The sequence below is a fragment of the Cantharellus anzutake genome, assembly GCF_015039405.1.
Source record: "Cantharellus anzutake strain C23 chromosome Unknown EI90scaffold_32, whole genome shotgun sequence".
Taxonomy (NCBI): Eukaryota; Fungi; Basidiomycota; class Agaricomycetes; order Cantharellales; family Hydnaceae; genus Cantharellus; species Cantharellus anzutake.
In genome coordinates, this window is record NW_024066982.1 from 447,722 (window position 1) to 463,743 (window position 16,022).

Genomic DNA, 16,022 nt, shown 5'->3' on the forward strand with positions numbered 1-16,022 from the left:
CTCAGGGGTCCCTTTGAGGAAGTGGCGCCACTCCTCCAGTGCTCAGACTATGGCGAGCATCTCCTTGTCATAGATCTCGTAGTTCCTCTCTGCATCTGAGAAGCCCTTCGACATGAATGCTACCGGGTGGAACTCCCCATCTGTCTGGAGCTGGGAGAGTACCACCCCTGTGGCGAAGTTGGAGGCATCACACTCCAGTCAGAACCGACCTGAATTTGATGGGAAGGTGAGGACCGGCGCTGAGGTGATGGCCTCCTTCAGGCCATCAAATGCTTCCTGTTCCTCCCTGCCCCAGGTCCACTGCTTCGACTTCCGGGTGAGTGCGTGAAGGGGCCGGGCCTTCTCAGAGAAGTTCTGGATGAAGCGGCAGTAGAAATTGACGAACCCAAGGAAAGACTGGACCTCTTTGACCTTCGTGGGTGCTGGCCAGTCAGTCACTCCCTGCACTTTCACTGGGTCCATGGCAACATGGTTCTCTGAGATGATGAGGCCCAGGTAATTGATTTTCCGCTGCTCGAACTTGCATTTCTGTCAGGGCACACCCGCCTGACCCCACTCCACCCGGTCCGACCCCACCCGATCCCACTACCCTCACCCGATGCCCCATCCTCCCTCCTCCTTTCTCTCCTTCTTCCTTTCCCTTTTCCTCCTCTTTCTTCTTTCCTTTCTTTCTCCTTCTTTCCTTTTCTACTACATGGACAACTTCCTTGCTCGATGTACCATTAACCAGGCTGCGCAACATGCCCGGACCCGGACACACCAGGTGATGCCCTACACACCAGACGCTCCTGAGACCTCTTATGGAGATACCCAGGCAGACACGGCTGTGCGCGTAGAAGACGTGGCACTCCCCACGTGACCTCCAACCACATGTACATAAACACAGCCTAAGTGGGAACTGAGAAGTAACCTTCTTCTCACACTTCCCACTTTAGGCAAGTAGCTTACATTCCCCTGCTAATAATAATAACACACTTCCCACTTTAGTCTAAGTGGCCAGGGACCCTTGCCTGCTCCGGGCCTGTTGTTACGCACACCCGTGCCGCACCCTACCAGGCCCTCAGCCCCGGGCGATATACCCAGACGCTCTCGACCCCGGGTCGGTCCCTGACAGCAGAAGAAGGTTTCAACCCAATTCCCCCCCCCCATCTCCCCTGCCATGGTGATGCAAGAACAGTATGATGACTTGCTGGCCCGATTCCAGGAACTACAGGCCATTGTGATAGCCCAAGCCCAAGGCCAGCCCGCACATGCGCCCAGACCACCCAAGGTCGCCCCCCCCCCACCCCCTTCTCGGGAGCCAGCAAGGACCTTGACCGCTTTAGGGCTGAATGCGGGATCTATCTCTACGTCCGCGCAGCTGAATTCCCCAGCACCCTCTCCCAAGTCCTCTTCATGCTTTCCTACATGAAAGGAGGGACTGCAGGAGTGTGGGCGATGCAACGCACCATGGCGCTACTGACAATGGGCTCTCCCACACCCACCATGGACGAGTTCAACATGGAACTCGATGCCATGTTCCAAGACCCGAACCAGGTGGCCACAGCCCGGCAGAGGTTGGCTACCGTCCGACAGGGGAGCGATCCTGTGGACAAGCTCATCCAGGAGTTTGAGATATTGGGGCCCACCTCACAGCTAGGCGACGTAGGGCTGGTTGACTGCTTCGAGCGGGCGATCAACTCCTGACTCCGTGAGAGCATCTACCAGCTCCGCCCCATGCCCACCACCTGGTCCGAATGGAAACACGAGGCCACCCTCCTTGACCGCCAGTGGCAGCGCTTCCAGAGGACACAGCTGTGTATGCCCTCACCCTCACCCTCTCCCCCACTGGTCCCGCCCGTGACTCCTGTAATCCCCCCCCAGGCCAGAGACGGCCCGCACTCAGAGGCCAGCCAGACCCGACGCTTGCACCCAGCAGACCTCCAAACATTGATGAAGGGGCTGAGGGGCCAAGTGACGAAAGGATCAGAAGCAAGAGGGAAGGGGCTAGGCACGGACCAAAGAAGGCGCCTGGAGACCCAGCCGCCCATGAGGGATAGCTCACGCAGATGCCATGATGCACACGAGCCCCTACCAGCACCAAAACTCCACTGAGTCATTGCAAAGAAGAAGAGGAAGGGAGCACCCCCAGCCCGCAAGGACGAGAAAACCGCAGAGGCGACCCCAGAGGTAGCAGTGTCCCCACCCGCTATCTACGTCCTCTCCAAACACTCTCCGAGATCCCTCAACCTTGCTGTGAAGCTGACCACCCTGACCTCCCTGGCCTCTGTATCCGTGTCAGCACTCCTCGACTCGGGAGCCACCGGGAACTTCGTAAGCCCCGAGTTCGTCTGGAAGCACAGGCTTGAGACCACCCCGCTCCCCCAACCCATCCCCATCCGCAACGTCAATGGAACCCCAAACGAGAACGGGGCCATAACCGAGGAACTAGAGGCCCTCTTGACGTTTGGACGCCATACAGAGCGAGCCCGCTTCACAGTCGCGAACCTTGGGCGACAGTCCCTCATCATAGGGCACTTGTCATATCCATCCCCGGCCATCGACTTCCGATCCCTCCGTTCCAACTCCGCTCCTCCCTCACTAACCTCGGAGCCCCTGTATTCCGCAATCCTCTCGGCGCCCCTCGATGGTCACCACCCCCTCATTTCAATTTATTACCTACGCCTCCCTAAGTACGGAGCCCCAAAGACTTCCGGACAGCTCCGACGTCCGCTAGCGCACCCCCGCCTCCGTTGGGCAATACACTCGCCTGCCCTGCAGAGCCCACCTTCGGGCCTATCCCTCCTTTCCATTTCTGGGTTATCGCCTGCCTTTCCGCTAACCCCGTGAACCGACTCGTCGGTAATATTCAGTTGGCTAATGGTTAAACCCCGTTAGCTCCGCTCCGTTCGGCTCCGCCAATTGCGGAACCGTCTCTGCTGTAACCATATATATATCCCACTTGTACATAGGTTACGCCCCAGTAGAAAAATCAACTAGAGTTACCCCCCTAGGTTCTAATTGCCAGTCAGTAAGTTAGGGCACGGACGTGTCACTAGGCACAGCGCTCTTGGCAGAAGTCGCTGAGGCCGAAGCCCTCCGTTACGGAGACATCTCCTCGTCTCGAGTCTGGTCTCTGACAGCACTCGTGGTTGCTGCACCACAACCCGGAAGTGGACTGGGTACGGCAAAAGGTCATCATGTCCTGCTGCCCATCCTCCTGCTGCCCACCACAAGCACGAAGTGACCAAGACCCCACACTAGAGCCCGGAGATGGGATCTATGCCGCGATCATCCCCCCCGAATGGGGACATGAGCTGAGAGCGACCACCACACCCTCCCAGCAGATGGCCCAGGAAGCCCATAACCTGGAGGCAGAGCCCGTACTGTTCGAAGCATTGGTGCCAGAGCAGTACCAGGATTTCCGGGACATGTTCTCCAAAGAGGCCTTTGATCAACTGCCTCCCTGGAAACCCTGGGACCATGCCATCGACCTGGTGCTGGATGCCAAGCTCCCTAGAGGGAAGACCTTCCCGCTCTCATGGCCGGAGCAGAAGGAGCTGGACGAGTTTCTGCGAGAGAACCTGCAGAACGGGCGCATCCGACCGTCCAAGTCCCCGATGGGAGCCCCAGTCTTCTTTGTTAAGAAGAAGGACGGGTCACTACACCTGGTTCAGGACTACCGGAAGCTGAACGAGATTACAGTAAAGAACTCGTACCTGCTCCCGCTCATTTCTGACATCGTCGCCCACCTCCGGAACGCCAAATACTTAGCACTGGATCTGCGCTGGGGGTTCAACAATGTCCGAATCAAGGATGGTGACGAGTGGAAGGCCGCGTTTGCGACCAACCGGGGGCTGTTCAAGCCCATGGTAATGTTCTTCGGGCTATGCAACTCGCCCGTGACCTTCCAAACCATGATGAACGATATCCTCCGGGATTTCATCAACCGGGAGGTCGTCATCTGTTACATGGATGACATCCTCATCTTCACAACTACCCTAGAGGAGCACCAGAGGGTCGTCTGAGAGGTCCTGGAGATGCTGTGAAGGAGGAAGCTCTTCCTGAAGCCAGAGAAGTGCAAGTTCGAGCAGATGCAGATCGAGTACCTCGGACTCATCATCAAAGGGAGTGTTGTGATGGACCCCGTGAAGGTCCAAGGAGTCCTTGACTGGCCCACCCCAACCAAGGTAAAGGAAGTACAGTCCTTCTTGGGGTTTGTAAACTTCTACCGCTGGTTCATCAGAGACTTCTCTGAGAAGGCCCGCCTGCTCCACACACTGACCCGTAAAACCAAAGTCTGGAACTGGGGCCCGGACAAAGACCACGCCTTCCATACCCTTAAGGAAGCCGTCACCACTGCCCCTGTCCTCTCCTTCCCCACCGATTCCGGCCGCTTCAGGCTCAAGTGTGATGCCTCCAACTTCGCAACCGGTGCAGTTCTCTCCCAGCTCCAGTCGGATGGGGAGTTCCACCCGGTAGCGTTCATGTCCAAAAGCTTCACGGACGTGGAATGTAACTACGAGGTATACGACAAGGAGATGCTTGCAATCGTCCAAGCCCTTGAAGAGTGGCGGCACTTCCTGGAAGGTGCCAAGGAGAAGGTTGAGGTTTACATGGACCACCGCAACCTGGGGTACTTCTGCACGGTGCAAGAGGGCTCGCGGCTCTCTATGCCGACACAGCTCGTGGGGGACAACTCTCCCTAAACTCTACTTTCTCCACTAAACTCGCTACGTTCTCGATCCTTAACTCCGTGTGGGTTCTCCGGGATTTCCGCAAGGTCCGGGCTCAGTGTCCACTACTCACTCATTGTGAGCTAGACAGCTGCCCTTATTCCTACTGTTGGAATTCCACTCACTCACACCCACTCTAGCGCGTCCTAGCACCTTAGAGAATTTTGGGGGAGGGGAGAACTTCTTTTCAAAAATCCGGTATGTACAGGATTATAAGAAATAATTATTTTTAGAAAGAATAGATGGGGAATATTGGTACCATATGGTACCTGGGTACCTTATTAGGCGAAATAATAAAAAAGGGTAACAGTATCAATAAAGGAATATCAATCAATAACTGAAATGATGGCAAAATATGAAAATAAAAGAAAATAAGTGATATCTCAACGGATTTACGGAATTATGAGCCGAAATTGAAAATCAAGCCGGAGATAACTCTCACACAGCCGATGAACATTTTTACCAATTTATTAGACCCTGTGGGAACGAGTGAGGCTGGAATTCTGGGTTGCCGCTTGAGATTCCCACGCCCGCACATGCCCGTGCCTAACTTGCCCAACATAGAACTCCATCAATTCTCCACCGTTTGGGATGTTCTTGGTACCGTCGGAATCGTAGGAATTAGGACTATTTTTAGATGTCGAATTTGTATCGGGTTGTTGTGTGAATGGAAGTGGTTTTATAGTCGTGAAATCGGGTATCCGAGCCGGCTCTGCACGTGGGCGATTATCCTGCCTACAACGGCCCAGAGGCTGAACCAACGTCAAGCATGGTGGTCCCTCTTCCTCTCCCACTTCGACTTCACCCTCATCCACCGCCCAGGGAAACTCATGGGGAAACCGGACGCACTCTCACGACATGCTGACCACCCGAAGGGAAGAGATGACAACGAGGGACTGACACTCCTCCAGCTGGGCTGGTTTGAGGCCCGCGTGACAGAGGCAGTCTCAGTGGAGGGTGAGGAAGCAGATATTCTGGAGAGGATATGAGAAGCGAAGGATCACGATGAACGGGTGGTGAAGGCCATGAGGGAATTGGGAGAAGGGACGCTGAGGTCGGACGAGTGGGAGAAACAGGGAGAGTTGGTCCTCTACTGGGGTAGGGTGTATGTTCTGAAAGACCCACAACTCCGCCACGATCTGGTATGGCTACACCACGACGCACGGGTGATGGGCCACCCAGGGCGATGGAAAACCTTGGAGCTCGTCTCCCGTGACTACTGGTGGCCCCGGATGGCAGAGTATGTCGGACGATACGTACGTGGATGCGACACCTGTAATCGTGTCAAAACCTTCCCCACATGAAAGGTTGGGAAGCTCACCCCAAATAAAATCCCCACCCACCGCTGGCAGGTGATCTCAGTAGACATGGTGGGAGAGCTCCCAGAGTCGAAGGGATATAATGCCATCCTAGTTGTAGTGGACCGCCTGTCCAAACGTATCCACGCGATCCCTACTGTGACGTCCGTGGACTCGGCTGGTATCAGCTGGCTCTTCCTAGAGCACGTCTGGAAGCACCATGGGCTCCCCGAAGAGATCCTCAGTGATAGGGGAAGCACCTTCGTCTCACGCTTCTCAAGGGAACTCGCGGACCTTCTGGGGGTCAAACTAACCCCTTCAACACCCTACCACCCCCAGACTGACGGACAAACGGAACGGGTCAACCAGGAGATCGAAGCCTATCTCCGGGTGTTTGTCAACCACCACCAGGACGACTGGGCGGACTGGCTCCCACTGGCAGAGTTTAACAACCGCGTCCACTCCTCCACCCATTGAACCCCCTTCGAGCTCAACACCAGGCAGCACCCCAGGATGGGGATGGAACCCACACATATGTCTGAGGTAGAAGCCGCTGATGCTTTCTCATCCAGGATGATGAAGATGCAGGAGGAGGTGAAGGCGGCTCTGGAACATGCAGCAGACGAGATGGCCTGCTACTACGACCGAGGCCGGGAGGCAGCCCCCAAGTACCAGGAAGGCAACCAAGTCTGGCTCAGCGCCCAAAACTATACGACCGACCGTCCGACCAAGAAGCTGGACCATAAGTGGCTAGGTCCCTTCAAGGTCGTCAAAGTCGTCTCCCTGGCTGCTGTCAAGCTCCAGCTCACCGCACGGCAGAAGGGAGTACATGTCAGGGATGTGTCCGGGGTTGAGGGGGCCCGGGTATAGCGCCCAGCACTGAAGACCTCGCGGGGGTTGGATCGGGCGTGCGTGCTGGCAGGCCCGATGGGGGACAGCTGTCCCTGGCCACTCAGACTGAAGTGGAAAAGGTGAATTGTTATTGAAAAGGGAAACTACACTAACTTACCTGAAGTGGAAAAGGTGAGAAGAAGGTTACTTCTTCGGTTCCCACCTCAGGTACATTTATGTACATGCAGCTTGAGTCACATGACAGATGCCATGTCATCCTTGGAGACAGCCGCAGCCATCTGGGTGTCCCTGCGGGGATCCCGAGGGTATCCAGTGCAGGTGCGCGTGCTAGGCACAGCGGGGAGCCGTCCGGGGAGCCTGGGTCGGGCAGGTCAATGGTACATTGATGCAAAGGAAAGTGGTCCGTGTAAATAGAAGGAATAAACAGGAGGGAAATGATGGGAAGAATGAAATAAAGGAAAGGGAAAAGAGAGAGAAGAAAGAAAGAAGGAAAGAGGGAGGAGGGAAGGAGGGAGGGAAAGGATGGGGAGTGGGGTAGCAGGTGAGGTGTGGCCGGGTGGACCCGGGTGGGCTCGGGTCAGGCGGGTGTGCCCTGACAGTGCCCTAACTTACTAACTGGCAACCAGAACTGAAAGGGGGTAAACTCTAGTCGACTTTATTACTGAAGTGTAACCTATGTACAAGTTGGATATATATATGGTTACAGCGAAGACGGGTCCGCAAATGGCGGAGCTGAACAGAGCGGAGCTAACAGGGTTAAACATTAGCCGACTGAATATTACCGACGAGTCGGGTTGTGGGGTTAACAGAAAGGCAGGCGATAACCCAGAAACGGAAAGGAGGGATAGGCCTGAAGGTGGGCTCTGCAGGGCAGGCGAGTGTATTGCCCAACGGAGGCGGGAGTGCGCTAGCAGACGTCGGAGCTGTCCGGAAGTCTTCGGGGCTCCGTACTTAGGGAGGCATAGGTAATAAATTGAAAGGAGGGGGTGGTGACCATCGAGGGGTACCGAGGGGATTGTGGAATATGGAAGCTCCAAGGTTAGTGGAGAAGGAGTGGAGGTAGACTGGAGGGATCGGAGGTACCGGAAGCCGTTGGCCAGGGATGGATATGACATCCTTCTTCTTCACGAAGAACACCGGGGCCCCCATGGGGGACTTGGATGGGCAGATCCGCCCATTGGCCAAGTTCTCCTTGAGGAAGTCGTCAAGTTATCTGCAGGGGACAGTGGGAAGGTCTTTCCCCGTGGTAGTTTAGCCTCCAGAATGAGGTCGATGGCGTGGTCCCATGGTTTCCGGAGCGGTAGCTGATCAAACGCTTCTTTCGAAAAAACATCTCTGAAGTCTTGGTGGCACTTGGGCACCATCTCCTCAAAGGGCTTTCCCACTGGGGTGGGGTCCTGTGCCCCTTGGGCCATGCGTTGCAATGGGGTGGTGGTCGCCCTCAGGTCATGCCCCCACCCTGGGGGAATCACAGCCGCATACAGTCCATCTCCAGGTTCTATCACGAGGTTAGGCTCCTTCAGAGCTACCGGTGCTGTCCTGGGGCTTCGGCAAGCAGGTGGGCAATGGGACATGGTGACCTTCTGTCAGGCCCAGTCCACTTCTGGGTTGTGGTGTAGCAACCACGAGTGGCCGATAATGACCAACTGACGCCCTAAATTGGTCACTGCAAAGCGAGCTCGTTCTGTGTGTTGCCCGAAGGTGAGGAGTGCTTCTACTTCTTCTGTGATGGACTGTCAGGGATGCGTCCGGGGTCGAGAGGGCCCAGGGGTAATGTCCGGCACTGAGGCCATCGCGGGGTGTGGAATGGGCGTGCGTACTGGCGGGCCCGATCCGGGACAGTGGTCCCTGGCCACTCAGACTGAAGTGGAGAATGTGAGAAGAAGGTTACTTCTTCGGTTCCCACTTCAGGTACATTTATGTACATGCGGCTTGAGTCACATGATGGGTGCCACGTCATCCTCGGAGGCAGCCGCAGGCATCCAGGTGTCCCCGTGGGGGATCCCGAGAGCGTCCGCTGCATGCGCACGTGCTGGGCACAGCGGGAAGCCGTCCAGGGTGTATGGGCCGGACGGGTCAATAGTACATCGATACAAAGGAAGGTGGTCCGTGTAGATAGAAAGAAATAAACAGGAAGAGGAAGATGAGAAGAATGAAATAAAGAAAGGGGAAAGAAGAGGGAAAAGAAAGGGGAGGAGAGGGAGGAAGGAGGGGGGAGGGGGATAGACAGCAGGGAGCGGGTGTGGTGTGGCCGGGTGGGTCCGGGTGGACCCGGGTCAGGTGGGTGTGCCCTGACATGGACCCATTCTCATTTGGGGTGCCATCCATGTTGTGGACTGGGATCGGTTGGGGCAGGGGGATAGTCTCCAGGTTGTGCTTCCAGACAAATTCATGACTGACGAACATCCCTGTGGCCCCCGAGTCTAGGAGGGTGGAGGTGGTCACTGAGGTGAGGGAGGTGGTTGTGGTTGAGGAAATTTGTATTCGGTGCGACTACTGGACTTATCCGGAGCTCCAAATTCTTATGACGTAAACCAGCGTGACTGGACAAATGACATAAAATGGACAAGCCTGGTATCGAACCCAGGACTTCTAGCGTGCATCCATACACTACTCGCCCGTTATGCCAGGGGGGGGTACTGTCAGAGACGGGATTACTGTCGGAGTCGGAATACTGTCAGAGATCTGGGATGCTGTCAGAGACTGGGAATATTGTTGGAGTCTGGCAGACTGTCAGAAGACAGATAGACGACGGATTGGGTTCTGTCTGAGTTGAGGTCGGAGGTGATGCAGAGGTCTGTTGGAGCGCGCGCGCGGATATGCGGGCGGAAATATGCGGCGCGTCCGGAAGCGCTGTTCAAGGTTAGCAGAGTGGGATCGCGGCCTCAGCGACTCAGGTGGAGCGCTGTGCCCTGAGCTTGACGTTTGGGGGAGATCCCGTATTTACAAACTGACACTTACAGCGGACTTCAAACAAGACTTGCGGGCGGAGCGGACCTATAGGAGGAGCGCGGACTCCGCGAGCACGGACTCAGAGGGGGGGAAGCCCCCTTTGCAGAAGGAGGGACTCATACCAGACAGGGGGGGTACTCTAGTTGATTTCAGACTGGGGTCCCCGAAAGTATTTACAAGGTATATAAATAGGCAAGAGGGAATATAGAAAGGCCGGTCAGTCCGGCGCGGTCCGGCGCGGAGATAAGCGGGAATTGTCAAACTAAATAAGGACAAGAGCCCGGGAACTGGAAATGAGGAACAGATCAATAAACAATAAGTGGCAAGGGTTATTGATGAATAACTGAATGAGATCAATAACCTAGTGCCAATAAAGAGGGGATCAAATGCCGATATTGGCAGGGAAGCAAACAATAAATGGCACTCGGCAAGGAATGAATGATAAGCTGCCAAGTGACAAATGGCCAGAGGAAAAGCGGAGGTCAGCGCGCGGCGCCGATACAAGTCCGCAAATAAGCGGGGTCGGTGCAGTGCCGACACAAGTCCGCGAACAGAGGTTGATCTGCCAGCACTGTCACACAAGGACAGCATGAAGGCCAACAGAGGTACAGAGGGGAGTGGGAGTGTTGACCTGACCAGAGGTGTCAAGGGCAACCAGAAGTGGCCAGAAGGTGCAGAGATGGGCAGAGGGTGCGGAGTGGGCAGAGGGTGCGGAGTGGACGGAAGCGGGGCATGGCTGTGACCACATAGCGGGAAGCGATGAGTGTGGTTCAGATGGAGACAAGGCAGGCGTGACTGAATGCCGGGAGCGCCAAGGGCTCAGGAACTGGAGGTAAGGTCGGAATACCGGCAGGGTCTAGGTTCTGATTCTTGGCCAAGTCTCACGCAGTAAGGCAGGGGGCCAGACATGGGGTTGGGGGCTGGTTAGGATGGGTTTCGGGTCGGCGGATTCGCCTATCGGCATTGGTTCGCCGCTGACGGAGCCCCGGGATTTGTCGGTCATGACAGGTACCCCTTCCCTGATGGTTTGGGAGATCACTTGATCCCTTCCTCCAACAGTGGTCAGCCTCACTGAGAGGTTGAGGGACCGAGGAGGGCGTTTAGATAGTATCTAAATTGCGGGTGGGGGGACAGCGACCTTGGCTGAGGTGCACTGTGGGTTCTCTCTACAGGGGTTTGTGGGTGTGGCTCTTCTTTTCTTAGCAATCACTCAGTGTAGCTTAGGTTGCACTGTAGTCTTGGAATTTCCACGATATCTACATGCAGGTACAGTGATGCTGGGGGACGACTGGGGCACATCCCTCACCGGTCGTTGTAAGGGGGCAAGGGATCTACCACCCTAACGAGCAAGAGAGGGGGCCACGGAGTTGGTAGTGCTCAGGGGAGGTTCGGATGAAGAGGAGGGGGGGGGGGAATGGTCCGGGTGCGATGTGATAAAAATGATAATCTCGTAAATCTCACTGATAATCAAACTGATGGGAACTCTGTCCCTGCACTATGTCTTGAGCCTCTTTGGCTTCGTATTCGCCGCTCTGGGCGCTGGTAACGTCTGCTAAAACTTCATGTCTGTTGGGGAGCACCTCTCTCTGTTTGGGGGAGTCCTTTTTGTAAATACAGGAAAGAGGGTAACTATAAATATGAAAGAAATACATGGAAATCCGAATGATCCGACGGGTTTATGACGGAAACAGATCCACAAGGAACACTTAAGAAAAAAAGCAATATCAAAGCAATATTGATGTTGTTAAGGAAATAAAGAACCATGGCGATCGCCTCAACCGCTGAACCAAATGCGTCACTCGTAACATTGTTCGACTCGTATTGACAAGGGCTTTCCAACGATACAAAATTCGTCCAGATCGGTGGAGAACTGATGGAGATATGGAGGAAGCGGTGGAATATGCGGGTGACAGTTACCCAATTTGGAAACTGATGGTTGTCCGTGGTCAGGAATGGCTTGAAAAAATCGGAAAGAAATATGGGAAACGTGGAAGGGGTATCTGGAACAGTGGTAGATGTGTTTCGGAAGTGGAATGCTTGACGTGGGTGGTAGAATCGCGATAATCGGCTCGTTTGCGTGGTACCGGCTGTGCCCGCCTACATCAGGCCTAGCTCTTTATCGTGGTCCCTCACGATATCCTCTAATCCTCCTAACAAATCACCTCGGTCCAACAGTGTGAAATCCTGCGCAAAATAAATATTCTTCTGGGTATCTGCTCCTGTGCCGCCATGTGACATCTTCAAGTCTTTGCCCCGTCAGATGACTCTGGCCTCTTTTTGTGCAATCGCCTGTGAGCTCTAGGCTTTCGGATACCTGACTAGCCAACTGGAACACTTGGACCTCTGTGGGATCCTTCGGCTGTCAACACCGCTTTGACACAATGTCAATAATCTCGTGAACCGTGAGATGTGGATCTTTGGCCACCACGCATGTGGGTCACTAAGCGTCATGCTAAGACTTCTCCAGATGCTCGGAGGGTCTCTATATTGAGATATACACGCAACTGTCAGCTCAACGCTGCGATAAATTTTGTTGACTTTGTCATATGGAACTCGATGACATTCAAGGCCGGGAGGCCTTAGCTCTTTGAGCTTGCGCTCACCCGTCTCTGACTCTGGGCTACTCTGCGACTCTGTGTGCATCGCAACTGTGTTATAGCGAAGGCCGGGAGGCCTGAGCTCTTTTGACTTTGACTCTCGTGCATGTGTTCGGCCATCAAGAATGGTCAACTTTGGGCTGTCAACGCTGGGTGACTCTGGAGCGCTCAACAATACCTCAACTGACATGATATGATCACTCCCCTCGCTAGGAGGATCCTTGGGCTGGGTGATGCTACTTGACATAGCGGAAGCGATGTGGCAACAAGCCAATTCTGGGCAAAACTTCGGATTTGGGCGATGGCCGGGAGGCCTTAGCTCTTTATGTTTCAGCTCTCGCCTCGCTGGTGTGGTCTCTTCGATGCTCGAAGCTTGACACGGGCACTCTGGCAGTCTGACTGGTGTGCAATCAATATGCGATTCTGGTACGCGGGACTCAGACTCGACTTGTGCTCGATCTGAGACTGGGACATCGTCCTCTGACGATAACTCTGGGATATGGACACTAGACTCGGCGTGGATTGAGGCGCTATTCATTGAGCCGCCGTGATTTTTGTCTGGTAAGTCCGTGCACAATGTACTTCGCACGAGTGACTCTTCAACCTGACTACCTAGGTCTAGGATCGTCATTACTTCCTCTAGGTCTCTGGGAAGCTCTGAGACTTGAGCAGTCTCGCTCATTTCGGCATCAAGTGGACACTCTGTGTCATTCAATTGCGTCACTGTGCAACCTGCAACTTGCACACATCTCTGCGGCATCATGGCCACTGCATCTGGGAGAACCACAGGTCGAATGGGAGGATCGGGAACATTGGTGTGCCGAGCTCTCTTTCCCATGACTAGCGTTTGGAAATCATTGCTAACTTTGCTTGATTTGGACTTGTCGCCACGCAAATAGACATTTTGTCTGGAACTTGGAACTAGGCACTCCGCTTTTGTCACATCATTTGGGTCAGCCAAGGCAAGGACTGGCTCGTCTGCTTCTGACGCTCTCGTCTGAGGCATTTCCACGGGTTCTAGGTGGATAATCTCTGCTCCAGCCTTCGAGTCCGCTGGGAGCTCACACATCTCCGCTGCCGCTTCTGCACAATCGCACAATGCGTTCAAATCTCTCATGATGTTATCAGGGTGCTTGTCTACTCGCTGAGTCATCAAAGGCTCAAGAACTGGCAAGTTCTCAGACTCCCGGGCCACGCTTGGCTCAAATTCGATATGTGTCAACACTTCACTGATCTCAGGCTCAGCCTCTGGACTCTGGGCCATATTGCCTTTGCAGGCGGCTTGCTTTCGCGTCGAACTACGCGTCTGGGTCGTCATCTGAGGCTCTCTGGCCCGGGTGTCATCAGGACCAGTCTGATCTACTGCAACATTGGCGCTTGGAGGCACAGTCGGTGTAGCCTCAAATATCTGTCGACTCTGCGACTCAGGGATCATCTCTGGCGGAGGTACATCACGTCTTTCAACATCTGGATCATCCAAGACTGTTGGGAGCATCGGTGTTTTGTCAAACAAGTGATTCCGCGCATAAAGACTCGGCTCAGGCTCGATATTCGAAGCCAACACACTCTGGTCTGAACTATGCCTGGAAATCGATGGCATTTCGTCCATACTAGGCATCATGTACTCTGGGGACGTCGTACTTGAACACTCTATGGGGTAGGCATTGAACTCGCCACATTCCCAGTCACTGATCTCGCAATTCATTGTGGGTTCACAAAGTCGGTGTAACTCTGTGCGCGAAGCCATTGCTCTACGGCTGGCAATCTCTCGGATGATGGGAGCCATGCCACCACTGCCGGCATAAGGCAGGGAGGATCCATCTGACAACACGATTCTGTTGTTAACATCAGTCTTGAGGACACCGCGCGCCAAGAATTCCTTGGTCTCTGGACAGTCTTGCAGTCTGTGGCCATAAGCGTCACACATGTAGCATCTAAAACTCTTGTTTGGTGTCTCCTGATGCGCTGGGTCTTGTCGCTGGAGCCATGCAACGTGGAGGGAAAGTTCTTCAATCTGCGCTGACAACTGGTCCACCAGGGACTTTGTAGGCACTTGGGTCTGCACTGGCGCTGGAATCTGAACATCAGCGCATGACTGGGCATTATTCTTTGGGCTAGACTTCGTGTCTCTCAGCGTTGAACTCGCTGGTTCACTGGCAATCGACTTGGTTCTGGTCTCTTGCATGCGGCTGCGACTCACATTGTCGCCTTCTGAGTCTGGGCTCGGGTCAGCTATGGAGGAACCGTCCTCTGAGTCTGGATCGGACATATCTGCGTCGTCATATGTGTCTGATTCATCAGAACAATCGTATTTGTCAGGGCTAGGCAATGACTTGGCAACTTTGACAACATTCTGCATCTCGGGCGGCTTGGTCAAGTCAGACCACAAGCGCTGCACCCGAAGCTCGCTCTTGAGCTTCTTCCTGAACTTCTTGGGCAGTCCGGAATAAAAATAGTCATCCCGCCCGGTCTATGGAACTCAACCGGCGGCGTGCTTCAAGTGATGTCGCGATAATCTGGAACTTGCGACGGTACTTCTCAAGATGAGAAAGGTGCTTGATCTTGCGCTCTTTCTTGACGAATTTGCACATATCTTTCGTGTGGTAAACACAGTCCTCGGACTCGGAGGAATAATAACTGCGGAGCTCATCTTTGAGCAATGTCCAATCGCGGTTTTCATAACCATCAAGTGTTCTGATGAACTCAGCCTCCCTCTCCCTGCAGTAGGATGTGAGGTAGAGGCACTTCTGCTCGTCTGTGAGCTGCGAAGTCTTGGCTAAAAGCCGAAATTCCCGTAAGAACTTGTCAATGTTCTTCCCCTTGAACCGGGGCGCTTCCCTGCTCCGAGGGCTGGGCATACATGGAACCTCGACGACCAATGCCATGTCTGGTAGCTGTCTGGCTCGTCGGGTGACTGTCGTCGTCGTCGTGGGGACACAACAAGGAGAAAACTCGGTGACACTCTGGTCAAAAATGCGCGAGTCTGGAATGGCAGGTTCTCTTGAGGCAACTCTGGCCAAACAAATGTCTTGGGTCACTGGTGAGGGACTCTCTGGTCACCTCTGGGTACTCTGCTGTCGCGTTGCGTCGGCAGAACAGCGCTTAATGTGAACTTGGGGAAAAACTCTGTAATAACACTTTTTGCGGCAACTCAGGCCAAAACTTCTGGTAAGTATGTTTCAAACTAAATCGTGGGTTGTCTGTGCGTCTTGTAACGTTGGTAGAAATGTGTAAAACGTGTATAAAATGAAAGTATGATGGCCACAGGCCCGGTAGGAAAGTGAGTGAGCACGCAACACTGGGCCCCTGTAAGGACCACCAGAAATGTAAGCGGGCTAAGAATCTAACCCAGCAGGCAAACAGGAAAGGACGGGGACTGGATTGGTATCCAGCGGGTCAGGGAAAAGGGTGGTAATGGTAATTTGGTATGGTCCGGTGTGGTACGGTGCGTGGTGTACTCCAATCAATCTCTCACCCCACCTCTCTGGGTGACACTAAGGCGAGGACTGATCCAGAGGTCTTCTTAGTCGTCTTCTATGTCGTACTACTCCCTACTAGCTTGGGAGGGGCAAACTCGGTGGTTTCTAATCCAAGGGGAAAAGTAGATA

At 54.3% G+C, this 16,022-nt stretch overlaps 1 protein-coding gene across 1 annotated transcript; it reads right to left on the bottom strand.

Moving 5' to 3' along the window:
* Positions 1-12,115: 12,115 nt before the first annotated feature.
* On the bottom strand, positions 12,116-15,299 carry EI90DRAFT_3125448 (uncharacterized protein; the record flags this gene model as incomplete). Its single annotated transcript, XM_039063828.1, has 2 exons — positions 12,116-14,837; positions 14,899-15,299. 2 exons carry the CDS (start codon positions 15,297-15,299, stop codon positions 12,116-12,118), a joined length of 3,123 nt encoding a protein of 1,040 aa, XP_038914684.1.
* Positions 15,300-16,022: the final 723 nt, after the last annotated feature.